We start from the raw sequence: 14,873 nt of genomic DNA, 5'->3' as shown, positions 1-14,873 counted from the left end.
GGAGATGTCTATGATAAAGTTGTATATGATAAAGTGGTGTCAAATACTACTTGATACGCCTACGGTAAGTAATGTAAAAGGAGATGTATATAGATTAGATCTGGCTGCCGAAATTATTGAGTTTTCACCCGCATCTCAAACCACTGGTAAGTGTCTGCGCATGGGGCATAAACATTTTATAATTATTTATTAATATACATATATTATTAATTAAAAATAAAATGATGAATAATTGTTTATATTTTGATTGGAAATTTTTTATGTTCTATAAATCCTTTAAAAATTTCTTTGTACACTATTTTCAGATATTAGAAACTATACTCTCTTTTTTCAGCAGAAATTACACTCAGTTCTCTTTTTATATAAAATTAAAAGTTTTACTTGATTGAGTCTATTTGAATATGTTTAGATCCTGGCTAAAAAATAATTTTACTGGACTAATATTTAGTTATGTTTTTCTGTTTTTTTTTTAATTATGAACTTTATTAAAAGATATTTTTTTGGATAAAAACACAGTATATATGAATTATCTTTTTATTTTGAAATACATATTTTTAATATTTTAGTTGATTCTTACTATTTTTAATTTTAATCACTTATCTTAGAAAAAGTTGTATATTTTATTTTTTGACTAATATAGTTGAATCTCTATTATTAAAAGAGAAGTACACTTATAAATTGCCTCTGAGTTTTCAGTGTTATTTACAATGATATACCAGTGAACATTTAATTAATTTTTATATATTAATGCTTGTCTTTTTTAGTTATTTAATGTGTGTTTCCTAAATACTTTTTTGTCTTTTTCTGTTTAATTAATGCATTTCTAAAATCAAATTCTATTTAATGTGTGTTACCTTTTATGATTTTTTGTCTTTACTGTTAATTTAATATATTCCCAAAATCGAATTCGAAATAAAAAAAAGTTTGGCAACAATAATTATAAACATAACTTATATTATTCATTATTTTTTCCTATTTTTATATATGTGTGTGTTTGAAAATAATTAATAAATATAGCTTTGAATGTTTAATGAACAATATTGTTTATAAATATGCAATTATATTTTTATTATTTATTAGTAATAACTAAAAATAAAAGTCACATTAACTAATTAAATATTTCAAAAAAATCTATACTTTTTGAAAATTTTGCTAACATGATTTAAAATATTTTCACAGTGCATACACCTTCTCCATTTTGAAAAATATTGATACAACTATACAAACTAAATATTCTATGGAATAAATTGTCTATAATATTTTTATTTTCTTACAAATGTTATAACTAATGTATCAATTTTTAATACCATACTAACTCATATTTGTGTATGTTTTCTACTTTTGATTCCGAAATTATATTTTTAGATATTTTATACATAAATCTAATTATACAAATGTTTGATTTGTTTACATGATCTAATTATACAAATGTTTGATTTGTTTATATGATGTCCAATAAATATCGGTCATGTAATTTACTTTAGAACGCAAAAAGTTATTCGATGTAATTAAGTATATTGTTATTTTTAAATATGTTATATTAGTACTTATATTGCAAACCATATATAGTATATAGTATAAACAAAAAAAATGAAAATTAATACCCACTCGGTCGAGCGGGTCAAGATCTAGTTATTTATTATGGGCACAAATAATGTTAACTAATCTAATTTAAACGTGAGAATATGTGAGAATTCCGTTGAAAAAAATCAATTCCAAATAATAGTATAGATAGGAATTAATGTTCCATGATACACCATAATTGAATAGTCAATGAGATCATATTTATCTCAAAGTTACGTGGATCTTCTTATCGGCAGATAAGAAAAAGAAGTCAATCTTATCCCTAAAACAGAAAAATAATTTGATTTTTTTAAAAGATCATAAATAAATCTAAATTATCCAAAATCAAAAAAGAAGATCATAAATAATTATTTAAAAAAAAAATAATTTGAATTATCCAAGAAGAAGATCATAAATAAATATTTATCATTAAACTTGCCGTGATCCAAACAAGTGAAAAGACTTTCGAAAGACACTTAAACCAACCAAAGATGATTCATAGGCGACCCCGTGAACTTCACCCCAATTAGACAAGGTTAGCATGGAATTATTCAGACTCTAGTCCTAATCGAGAGACGAACCCTTTTGGATTTGTTGTATTTATCATATATCCAGTCTTTTTTTTAACTCGAAATTTTTTGAAATACATGGTGTCGATAAAAAACCAAAGACAAAGAACATAAACTAAACAAAATAAAATAAAAACATAAATAGAGCATAAAACCCATATATGTTCACAAGTCTATCCTTTCCATATTTCTAAAAGAATTCGATATCAATGGAGCTGACATAAGAAACAAATGTCTTGAGTAGTTTCAACCCTAAAAGGAATATCACCAAGCCATATTAGAACCAGCAACATCAGAAACAATCGAGAGGTCAAATCGACACCAACTCCAGCAGTTGTTATCCATGTGAAACTTGCATGACCAGAAACCACCACTAAAACTAAGATACAAGGACAAAAGACCTTGAAATGCTACTTGGGAAAACATCAAAGAAGACCACCAGCTCTTACACGCAGACACTCGCAAGATAGCTAAGTGATCTACAGAACAAAGACTGTCCACCTCCTCGCAAGAGAAAAACTGAAGGTCAAGTTAACTGCTTCGTTTAGAAACCATCTCCCAAAACCACAAAGGACCAAGATAAGGTCTAGTAGATACTTCCACAGCGAACATAAATCACAAAAAACGAACCCAAAAAGCCAACTTAGGATGCGACGAAGTAACTGAAACAACAAAAACCAAACAAAAGCAGTATTCCATGACTTCAAACTAATACTAATTCACCACACAAGAACATAAGTTCCGGTGATCGAGATGCTAGAAAAAACATCCTTCCGAGAAACACAAAGCCGGCGATAGAGATGCTAGAGGAACCATCCCCTCCCGGAGACAGAAAGTCGGCGGTAAAGAGCTTTGAAAGCCTCTTTCCCCGGGGTCTTAGCCACTCCCGGTGGCGGTGAAAACCACCAAACACCGGAGTAAGAGAGAGAAGACCGACGGCTGCATCATATATCCGTCGTACTACTGTTTTGTAGTTTTACTTTTTAATAACCAAAGATATCATACCAAAACTGTTGAATTTGAGTTTTAGTCGGCTCTAAAGAGATGAACAAAACTCGATTATTGATTATTTCAAATATGTTTTTATTGGTCAGATAAAATAAAGTTGTAATGTTTGTATGAATAAAAAAGAGAGAATTTTCGGCAGAATGTACCGAAAAGTACAAGTCGATGAAGTAAATTTAAATAACGAAAATTCTATTTTTTAACGTCTGATTAATTATACTATTACAATGCTGAGAAATATTTCATAGACGATTCTACAGTCGACAATTCTATCACCATATGAGAATATACGTCTGACTACATCACTCCGAGCTGTCCTATGAGATCCATGTTCGATGATACGCCCTGCACCATGATGAAGACCTCTTGTAAGCATTTTTCTCCATAATCTGCATAATTTGCATTTTCTAGGATTTGAATCTGAGAATTCTTAGTCAAACCACTAGATTAAAGGACTTCCACAAAAATCATCAATATCTTTTTTTTTTTGGGCAACTCTAGTCATCAATATCTATAGTTGAGTCTGGTTACTCTTTATGGTCTCTCATATCATATCCTTCTTTTATACACGAGTCTAATTCTCTTTTTTTTTTTTTTTTTATCTGAAGCCTGTTTAACCTAATTGAATTGGGCCTAATTTAATAGGCTGAGTACTTAGACTTAGGAATGGGCGTTCGGTATCCATTCAGATTCAGTCCGGATCTATTCGGGTTTTCGGAGTCAAAGATTTCAACCACATTCGAATATTTATAAATTTTGGTTCGGGTTCGATTTAGATCTTTAAGGATTCGGATAACCTATTTAAATTATTTTTTAAAATTATTTATATACTTTAAATTTTTTAAAATCTATAAATAAAATAATATTAGTCAAAATACCTAAACTTAACATATAAATTAGTTTAGTTTGAATATTTGGATAGAGAATCAATAAATTTTTTAAGTATTTTTAATATTTTGAGTATAATTTAGCTATTTTACACGTTTACTTTTGACTATTTATATATATTCTCAAGTATTTTGGAAAAATAAAATTATCTTATATATTTTGGATATTTTTAATATACATTAAATGTAAAAATAATTAATATATTTAGGTATATAATCTATTTTAGATACATTCGGGTGTCCAAAATATTTCGGTTCGGATCGAGTTCAGTTTCGGTTCTACAAATACTAAAATCTTTAATCCGTTCGGATATTTAATGAATTTTGATTTAGATTTGGTACTACTTTTTTAGATCGGATTCGGTTCGGGCTTTTAGATCCGGGTTTTTTACTCAACCCTATTTTTTTTTGAACAACACCCAACCCTACTTAGACTTATTCTTCGGACCAACCTCCTGATCGTCAAACTCATGGGTCGAGCTTGTAGGCCGAGCTATTGGACCGAGTTCTGTTTGTTCAATGGACCTTGTGTAGGTATGCAATTCATCTCTAACAAAAATCGAGACTAATTATTAATTTTGAGTTTTTATACATTATAAAAGTCTAAAGTTATAATTCGTGCTAAAAACAGTTTGTTGAGAAAGTGTCAGTGATGATTTGGTGTCTTATGGTCGTTTAGCCTCTGGGATGTTTCTTTAGCAACCGCCGGCTTGTGGCTTCTGGCTTAGATTTCATCTAAATTGCTGACTTAGTTATCTTTCTTTTGGTATTTAGTTTGGATGTTTCAGACTTGTAACCACCCATGTTTGAGTTTGTAATGGTGTTGATTAATAAAATTTCAGATGACAAAAATAAAAAGTGTCACTGAATATATAAGCCATTTGTCTGTTCTTCAAACTAAAAATAACTAAGGCTAATAACATTTACTGAAAGAACACAACAACATAGTATACAATTTCTGTTTAATACACAAACATATAAAAATAAACTTAAAACTGTAATTTAAACGTTGTTAACTCGTCTCATCGAATCATTAAAACATAGTTTAATTTTTAACAATAACTAGATTTGCTAATTGAAATAATACGTACTTATATTTTTTTTATTACTAGAAAATAAAATAATTTATATATGTTGACAAAGACGAATGTTTTGTTTCCTTGTACTAGACTGGTCCTGGATCAAATAGTACGTAGTCAAATAAAAAGTTTTGAATTTGTCTTTTTTTGGGTAAAATGTTAAGATGAGTTTTGAATTTGTTTACATGTAAAACATTTTCTTAAAATCTATATTAGTGGGAAAGACACCTTTGGCGCGTGAAAGGGATATTTTTTAAAGAATGGCATTTACTTTGTGTTATGCGTAATGCGTCAGTCAATGCATTAACCATTAATTGAAATATCATCCATAAAAAGTTTAGCTTTTATTCCTGAATCAGTCTTACAAACTGGTGAATCAATTTCTTCTCAAAAGAAGAATAGAAGAAGCAGTAATTTAAACAGAGACAATGAAGAGAGACAACTCTATACAAACGAACAAAGAGACCAAAGTCAGAAATTTCGACGAATTACATATTTCAAGTTACTTCTGGGAGGGAAAAAAGGTTTGGTTCTTCCTCTATATTGCTCACAATTCAATATATAAACCATCCATACCAACTTTTAATTGTTTAACTTCTGATCAGTCGTGCTCGTCGAACCCTACAAAGCATTATCAAAACCATAGCCACCAAAAACAAAACATTATATAAAGAAGCATCCTAATACACAAATGCAAGTTATTTTGTTAGTTATTTGCAAAGGATTTAAAATCGATTTTTCCAGTTTTATGAAGAGAACTAATAATATTACCCCAACAGATGTGATAAAGCTACAAACGGCACATTTCACAGATTTTGCTCCATATTGATACATTAGTAGCATCTTACAGCTTCCGCAGTTCACATGCGCTACCTGATTCGCTAATATTCAACATGCAAGAGACACGAGAGTTACTCATATTGAAACTGTTTTAACATAACTTGAAACAAAAAAGATCTTGAAATTGGTTGTATTATATATCAGACAACCAGAACTAAACTAGAACACATATAACTGAAAATAAAACAGCTCTTGAATTGGTTGTATTATCTTTAAATCTAAAACCCGAAACCAACTAAGACTAGCAAAACGACAAGAACTTGTAACCTGATGGTTTGCTTTTCACTATGTTACCACTCGGGTTAAATCTGTATAATGCATGTTAATGGGAAAAAGTCAAAAAACAAAGGAAAATTTATTGAACATTTTACCCGAAAAAAAGAAAGGAAATTTAAACCCACAAGAGGCTAACACTTCAATTTCTTTTTGATTTAATCTGAAAAACATTTAATAAATTTGTACTCTATATCGCATCCAAGAACTAATTTAATATTGGTTTTGGTTTCTTATATTTCTTAACCAAAACTCCAAACTAAAATTAATTTGAGATCGGATTAACATACACATCGATATGCATGTGCTAAAAATGTTTATATATCAAATGCAAACCTTCCAGGGCGAGATTAACGGTGTGACAACAAGAACATTGAACACTTGTAGCTCCACGAATGTACATTAAAAGTGTATGGCATCCTCCACACACTAACTGAGCCATCTCCGTTCCTGCATTGGGCAATTATTATAAACCAAAAATCTCATTAATCGACTTTTCATCAAATAAGTTGACTGATAATTACCCGGCGGAGGAACGGCCGTGACAGCGTTACAGACGGCACAACAGACAGATGTTGCTCCGACCGGATACATCAGAAGGTTTCTGCAACCTGAACACACTAACTGGCTCTGTCCACCTGTACTACCTATAAATCTCAATACCATTATTATTATCTATTCAATTGTGCAAAAAAATAATTTATGGATTAACGATGAACTCATGTGGACTAAACAAATGGTTTCTGGGAATAATATGAATCCATACAAGAGATCAATTATTTGCAATAAATGTAACGAAGAACACATGAGGTTATAAACAAAGAGAAATCTATAAATATTTGATTGGTTAAAAGAAAATAATTTAAAACAATCTTAGAATGGATTTTCAATTATTTTCTAGAAAATTAAAACATGGATTTATGTCATAATTCGAACTTTGGATTGTTTAGTATCTGAAAACAGAGGATCTTTCTGGGTTGAAAGTTTTGTTATTTGAAAAGTCTATACCATTTGCAGGCGGCGGAGGAGTGTATGGTGGAGCCAATGGCTGAGCCGGAGGTGTTGGATATGGTGCAAGGGGGACTGGCATTATTCACTTAATGGATTATTGCAAAAAAGCGAAAAGGATTTGATAACTCTCTTTCTTCTCTATCTCTCTATATATATAATACAAATCTATAATGGTTTCTCTCCTTGTTGATGTTCTTAATGCCTTAGAAGAAGAAGACACATCTTGTGTTCTTCAATACTTCTTCTCCCATTTCCTCACTTTCATCATCTATGCAAACAAACACAAAGGGAAAAAATGATACAAAAAGAGAAAATAAATCTTAATTTTACCAAGAAGGAAATAAATCTTCAAGAAAATATAAACATGTAAAAAGGAAAGAAATCAATTATTTTTTCTTGTTTGGATAAATATCAAAATTCAATGCTTGAAACTTAAGAAACACTAGATTTTGACCCGCACGCCCGTGCGGGTGTATTTTCTATAAAATATATTGCTATTTATTTTCCATATCAATATTAGAGTTGGATAAAAATCTGAATCCAAAAAATCGAACCGATCCCGATCTAAAAAGAAGTACCAAACCTGAACAAAAATTTATTAAATATCCAAATTATTTAAAATTTTGGTATTTAGAGAACTGAAACCAAATCCGATTCGAATCAAAGTATTTCGGATAACCGAATGTATTCGAAATAGATTTATATACTTATATATATATTTTAGATTTAATGTATTTAAAAACATCGAGAATATATATGATACTTTTAAGTTGGTTTAAATAAATGATAATATATATATAAATAGTCATATGTAAATATCTAAAATCATTAAAATACAATCAAAACACCAAAAATATTGAAAATAATTATTGATTCTCTATCAAAATATTTAAATAAAACCAATTTATATGTTAAGTTTAGATATTCTGACATATATTATTCAAATTTATATAGAATATATTATTTTGTTTATATACTTTGAGAAATTTAAAGTATATAATGAATTTTAAAAATAGTTTAAATGGGTTATCCGAACCCGAACAAACCCGCAAAGATATAAATTGAATCCAAACCAAAATTTAGAAATATCCGAATGAGACTGAAATCTTTGACCTGAACCGAATCCGAATGGGTACCCGAACGCCCACACTAATTCACGATCTATTTTTTTCTTTTAAAAACATAGTAAACATATAATCAATAGTATTTTATATGTACTATCATATATATAATCACTTATATCATATTTTTAAAATTAAATGTGAAATAAAAAAATCATAATTTAAGTTGGTATATGAAATGTGACTTTTTATTGTATTTTTCTTATATATATTGAAATTGTTTTCAATAATGGTTATTGGAAAATATTTTAGTAAAAATAAATTTTTGAATATATGTATATGTTGAATCAATTTTTGATATAAATCAACTTTAAATCATTATTTTGATTTGAAATATATATATATATATATATATTTTAATTTTGTTTTATGATTGTTCTAGACCAATGATATTTTTAGATAATTAGATTAACTAATTTTTGTATATTTTAAAGTTGACCCAAATAGATAGTTTTTCATAATATAATAGATTTTCAATTTTTCTTAATAAGATAAATTCATTCTTTTCTTAATATACTGTTATATGGTTTCCGAACAACATTATATCTTTTTATATTGCTATTCATATTTTCAAAAAATCTTTTTAACTGGTATTCATGTTTCCAAACAAACCTATTTTTTAAACTGCTATTTTTCCAAACAAACATATTTTTAAAATTGTTATCCATGTTGAGTACTTCAATTTTAATAATATAGATGTCCAGTTTAAGAAAGATTTATAAAAGTTACTAAATTAATGACATATAATAAACTTGAAAATATTAAAGAGAACAATTCATATATTGTGTGTAACTCAATATTACAAAACGAAACTTCAATCTATTAAACAGAACAGTTCAAATATTAAACTCTTTCATGTGTCTAATAAATTTGTGGTTATGTGAATTATGAGTATGAGCATAAAATAATGGTTAGATATATAGTTAGAATAAAAGCAGTTAGGGTTGTAGGTTAATAATATAAACAAAACAAAGATCCTGTACATATTTTGTCAATATAAAAAACAAAACAAAGACCCATTAATAGCTGTAAAAAACGAATGGGCTATATGATAATAAGGCTTTGACGGTGAAATGAGTCGATTAATTTAGGATACTTTCTTTAATTAAGACCAGTGGCATTCAGTGGTAAATAATGAGAAGAAATAAGGGTTATTTCCCATTTGTACTTCACTTTTAATAGGATAGATGTGAAGACTAACTTTGGGGTCACACCATCACCATGACGCACTTTGACTAGTACATAGCTAATACTGGAATCTCGTTTCGATGTATTTTTGCAGTTACATAACGTTTGTGTGTATGTATCTGGAAATTCGGAAAGAGGGATGTGAATTGTAGAACGTTTGAAGATTGTATTATTATGTGAGGAGTGGGGCAAACACACACCCTCTCTTGCAACTTGCTTTTGATCATTTAAATAGAGAGAATATGAAAGAAAACTAAAAGAAAATAAATAACACAAAGGAAAAATTAAAATAATGTATGACAGGAATATCATATAAAATTAATTTTTACCTAATGTGTTATTTACGATTTGTGCTACAAGATTTTTTATGATTTCATTGAAGATAGCGATATCAGATAAACTTCTATTTAATTAAATGAACATTTAAAATAATTCATAATATATTTTCATATTTTTCTATTTCGTTTTATATATATTTCATTTCTCATAATAAATCTTATAAAAATCTTATTTTCTATTTTAACGAAGTACTTAAGTACTTCACTAATATCAAATTTAATTATGAATTAGTATTATATAAAATTTAAATTAAAAACAGAAATTTGATTATATATTTATATATATTCTAAAATTTTAACTAAATTATCAAATTGAATCATAGATAAAATTACATGATTTAATAAACAATTATTGCAGAATTATAAAATTATAAGTAAATATCTACATAAAACAACACAGTTTAAAGTTCTAAAATAATTTTAAATTTTAAACAAAATAAATTTTAATTTATATTACAATTAATATAAATTAATTTTAATTTATAAATGGAACTCTTAAAATTAAATATAAGAATCAGATATATAATTATTTAGCTTGATAAAATTTCTATAAATATATTTAAATAGATGAATTGTTATATATTTATTCTCATATAAATATATTTATATACATTTTCAATGTTTATTATCAAGTATTATGACATAAATATGTATTGATTATGATTATATTGATCACATTATTTTTAAAATTTTATTAATTTATAGAGATTTTAATTTAGAAAAAAAAATCTTATTTTGATTTCATAAAAGATAAGATAAATATTTTATTTTCGTGTATAAACATTAGCTGTTACTTTTAAAATTTGACATTAATATTAATTTTATTATATTATTTCATGTATATATTATATATTGTATATAACTTAAATGTGGTTTTAGATATAATATTACTAAATCTCATCACAAATATATTGAATGTTAATAAAATATAAAGACGATTTCATTGTAAATATAAAAACAAATAATATAATAATAGATTCTTACTTATATAAAATATGTACAAATATGAATTATTAATTTATAATTTTAATGGGACTATATATTTACATAAAAATTCTAAAAGAATATCATCTTATTATTTTATTGATTTGTGTTAAATTTTTAACCCGTCCAATATGGGATCAACGAAATTTATTGTTTTATAGATATTATTAATTTATTGAGTATCAGTTATAGAGGTTCTACTATATATGATATTGCAAGTTAATTATTTATTTATGAGTAATGCTGATAAAGGTGACACACAGGTGACACATCACACATGCTAATACTCTAACACTAACAAATACTCTCTCTATTTCTAAAAGATTCATGTTTTGGAAAAATATTTTGTTTCAAAAAAATGTATATTTTATATTTTTTTATAAAAATTGTAAACTTTAAGAAAATTAATTGATTTTATTAGATTATTATTGGCTAAAAGTTGTTGAAAATTGAAAATTACAGAAAACGATAAAATTATTATATTGATTTAATACGTTTTGTGAAAACATTAAAAAGTCTATTTTTTTAAAAATGAGGGACTAGTAGTTCTTTTTGTTTGCTATCAAATTCGGTACTTTCATATTTCAATTCCACGTCACAATTAATAGGTACATAATTCAGGGTGGATCTGGAATCCATTTTCATCCGGGGAAGCAAATTAAAGCATAAGATAACACATCATAAGGGGCAACATAAAAATTCTTTAAACAATTACACTATTTTCACAAAATCATGGGGGGGGGGCAGCTGCCCATCCAACACCGTATATAGATAATAGATTTACCCTGGGCACGGTACAGATTATGGCTGGGCAAAAAATCCGAACCCGAAAAACCGAACCGAACCCGATCCGAAAAAGTAGCACCGAACCCAAACCGAAATTGATTAAATATTCGAACGGGTTCAAAATTTCGTAATTAAAGAACCGAAACCGAACCCGATCCAAACCGAAATATTTTGGATACCCGAATGTATCTGAAATAAATTTATATACTTAAATATATACATTATTTTTATATATAATGTATATTAAAAATATTAAAAATATATAAGATACCTTTAAGTTTTCCAAAATACTCAGAAAATATACGCAAATAGTCAAAAATAAATGTTTAAAATAGCTAAAGTATACTGAAAACACCAAAATAGTTAAATATTTATTGATTATTTATCCAAATATTCAAAGAAAACCAATTTATATGTTAAATTAAGGTATTTTGACATATATGTTATGAAAATTTATATGTAATATATTATCTTTCTTATAGATTTTGAAAATTTAAAGTATATAATGAATTTTGAAAATTTAAAAACATTTTAAATGGGTTATCCGAACCCGCAAAGATTCGAACCAGAACCGAACCGAAATTTAGAAATATCCGAATGGGGCTAATATTAATCTTTGACCCCGAAAACCCGAAACCCGAATGGACTGAACCGAAACCCGAATGGGTATCCGAATATCCAGCCCTAGTACAGATAGAGTTGGAAAAAAAATTAATACATACTAAATTTAACCAGAAAAGGAATGCCACGCTTAAACCAAATTACCACGGTCCAGTCTAAGAAACAAAATAAAGACTAACCATGGGCCACGCACACAGGAAATTCAGTTACCCAATCCGTTGTGGAAGCTGAAAACTTGGTTTCTGTATTTTTTTTGGTTTCTGTGTTTTTTGTTTTACGAAACCTACAGTGTGTTGTTTGGCAGCTCATTGAATTCATCTACAGGCGCATTCGTAAAATGAACTTTTATATGCATGTGCACATAAGAAAGACATCAAATGGGGTAGGCGAGATTAACAATAGTTTTGATTTATTATGTTGCACACAGCCACACAGGAAATTCAGTTACCCAATCAGTTGTGGAAGCTGGAAACTTGGTTCCTGTGTTTTTTTTTGTTTCTGTGTTTTTTTTTTTGTTTTACCAAACCTACAATGTGTTGTTTGGCAGCTCATTGAATTCATCTACAGGCTCGTTCATAAAAGTGAACTTTTTATATGCATGTGCACATAAGAAAGGCATCAAATGTGGTGGGCGATATTAACAATAGTTTTGATTTATTAGGTTGCATATCATATCAAGAACAACTTCAGCTTTGGTTTGCCACTATTTAATTAATTGATAGGCCCAGTTAACTTATGTCAATGCTTCTTTAAAAAGATAACAGTAATAACTTTTAATATTGTTATGTCAACTTCACTTCACATGTGAGTTCGTGAGTCGCGATCTCCCTCGTAAATTTTTCTTTTGTTTCTTTTGTGGACTGTATATAATATAATAATAACTAGATAATCCACGCCGTGCATGGAGTAATTTTGTTAACTATGATGTATTTAAAATATTATAAACAATATTTATTTGACTAAAGATGGGTATTCGGGTATCATTTCTTTTGGTTTGGTTCAGTTCAGTTCGGATCTTTATGGATTTGGTCTGGTCCATTTCGGATCTTTGCAGATTTAGTTTGAGTTTTTCAAAAAATTAAAAGTTCATTTAAATTTTTAATTTCTCAAATTATAAAATAAAAATAATATCTAACATATAAATTTAAATAATATATGCCAAAATGCTTAAAATTAACATAAAATGGTTTAAGCCGAAATATTTGGATAGAAAATGAATAGATATTTTAAATATTTTTGGTATTTGAGTATCGCTTAATTATTTTAAACATGTACTTTATTTGTATATATACCAGGTATTTTGAACAACTTAAAAATATCTTATATATTTTGTATATTATTTTAGATATTAAATTTTAAATAATTAATATATTTAAGTATATAAATCTGGTTTAAATACACTTGAATACCTGAATATTTCGGTTCAGGTCAAATTCAATTCTGGTTCACTAAATACAAAATTTGGACCCGTTCGGATATCTAACCAATTTTGGTTAAAGTTCAGTACTACTTTTTCAGATTGGATTTGATTAGTTTTTTAGATTCAGATTTTGTCCAACTCTATATTTTTAATCATAACACAACTTTAAATGAAAGTGATGATGGTTCATGTTTATTTTGGATATGCAACAGTCTGATTAGAACACATACGAACCTCCCATGATCTCCCAAAGTTTCTGCAACATAAAAGTTTTTAGATATTTTGAAAGTGATCTGAAGCTTTCTTATTTGTTCCGGAACTCCAGTTTGGCCATAATATTTTCCGGTTTGACTTAGCCCAGATTTGAGCTGATTCTTCTAATACTTGCGTAGGAAGCAAGGCTCACCACAACAAAGTCGTTACTCCAGTGACAAAGACGTCAGTTTCTATGGCTTCCCTGACATGTCATGTATTAAGTGAATCTCCATATAATGATCCCCCACACTCATATCTGATCGGGATCCTTTTCTCGAAAGTCCATCTCAAACTGTGTACTTCTTCTTTTTCTCCACTTTTGTTTCCTTCTCGTCTTTGTTCCGAGCTATTTCTGTCTTCACACGTTGAGTGATTTCTCTTTTTTTCCCGATTTCTCACACTAGACTCAGCTCTGTCTCCATCTTCGCATGTAGTTTCTCATTTCTTTTCTTTTATTTTTTCTCCTTTGGTTATATAACTTCACACGTCAAATGACGTCCCGAGAATTGTTTAGATTTTTAAGGAATGTAACATTAGAAAACCTTGGTTGTTATGTCAAAGTTGCTTCGATCGTTTCTTAAAATGCATGTGTTTATAATAGAATTCGGAAGTTACAGCCATGGTCATCGCTACATGAAACTCAAGTTGCTTCTCGTTGACAATTATATTGAAGGTGAAACTGATAACTCGCAACAGACTACCCGAGTTGTTTTTTTTACTCGAAATAGATCGAGGAGAAAGAAGCTCAAGTTTGGTTTGAAACAGATTGTTCTAGTGATATTCTTGATGGTTCGAAACAAGAAGAATGAAGCTCGAGTAGAAAATGATGTCCCGGAAATTGTTTAGATTTTTAAGGAAAGTAACATTTGCATTAAATGCATAATCTTGTGACAAACATTCTCTGCGTGACACGTAGACGATTTCTTAAATAAA

The 14,873-nt window shown here is 28.2% G+C and overlaps 1 protein-coding gene across 1 annotated transcript; it reads right to left on the bottom strand.

The window, feature by feature from the left end:
• Window positions 1-5,428: 5,428 nt before the first annotated feature.
• LOC108857729 (protein LOL1) lies at window positions 5,429-9,751 on the bottom strand. Its single transcript, XM_018631739.2, has 6 exons — window positions 9,550-9,751; window positions 7,225-7,495; window positions 6,741-6,863; window positions 6,553-6,666; window positions 5,875-5,984; window positions 5,429-5,724 (listed from the first exon to the last, which is right to left on the bottom strand). The coding sequence occupies exons 2-6, from the start codon at window positions 7,304-7,306 to the stop codon at window positions 5,686-5,688; spliced, it is 468 nt and encodes a 155-aa protein (XP_018487241.1). The 5' UTR covers window positions 7,307-7,495; window positions 9,550-9,751; the 3' UTR covers window positions 5,429-5,685.
• Window positions 9,752-14,873: the final 5,122 nt, after the last annotated feature.

Source organism: Raphanus sativus, chromosome 5 (genome assembly GCF_000801105.2).
Source record: "Raphanus sativus cultivar WK10039 chromosome 5, ASM80110v3, whole genome shotgun sequence".
NCBI lineage: Eukaryota > Viridiplantae > Streptophyta > Magnoliopsida > Brassicales > Brassicaceae > Raphanus > Raphanus sativus.
This window is presented reverse-complemented; position numbering and strand designations above follow the sequence as displayed.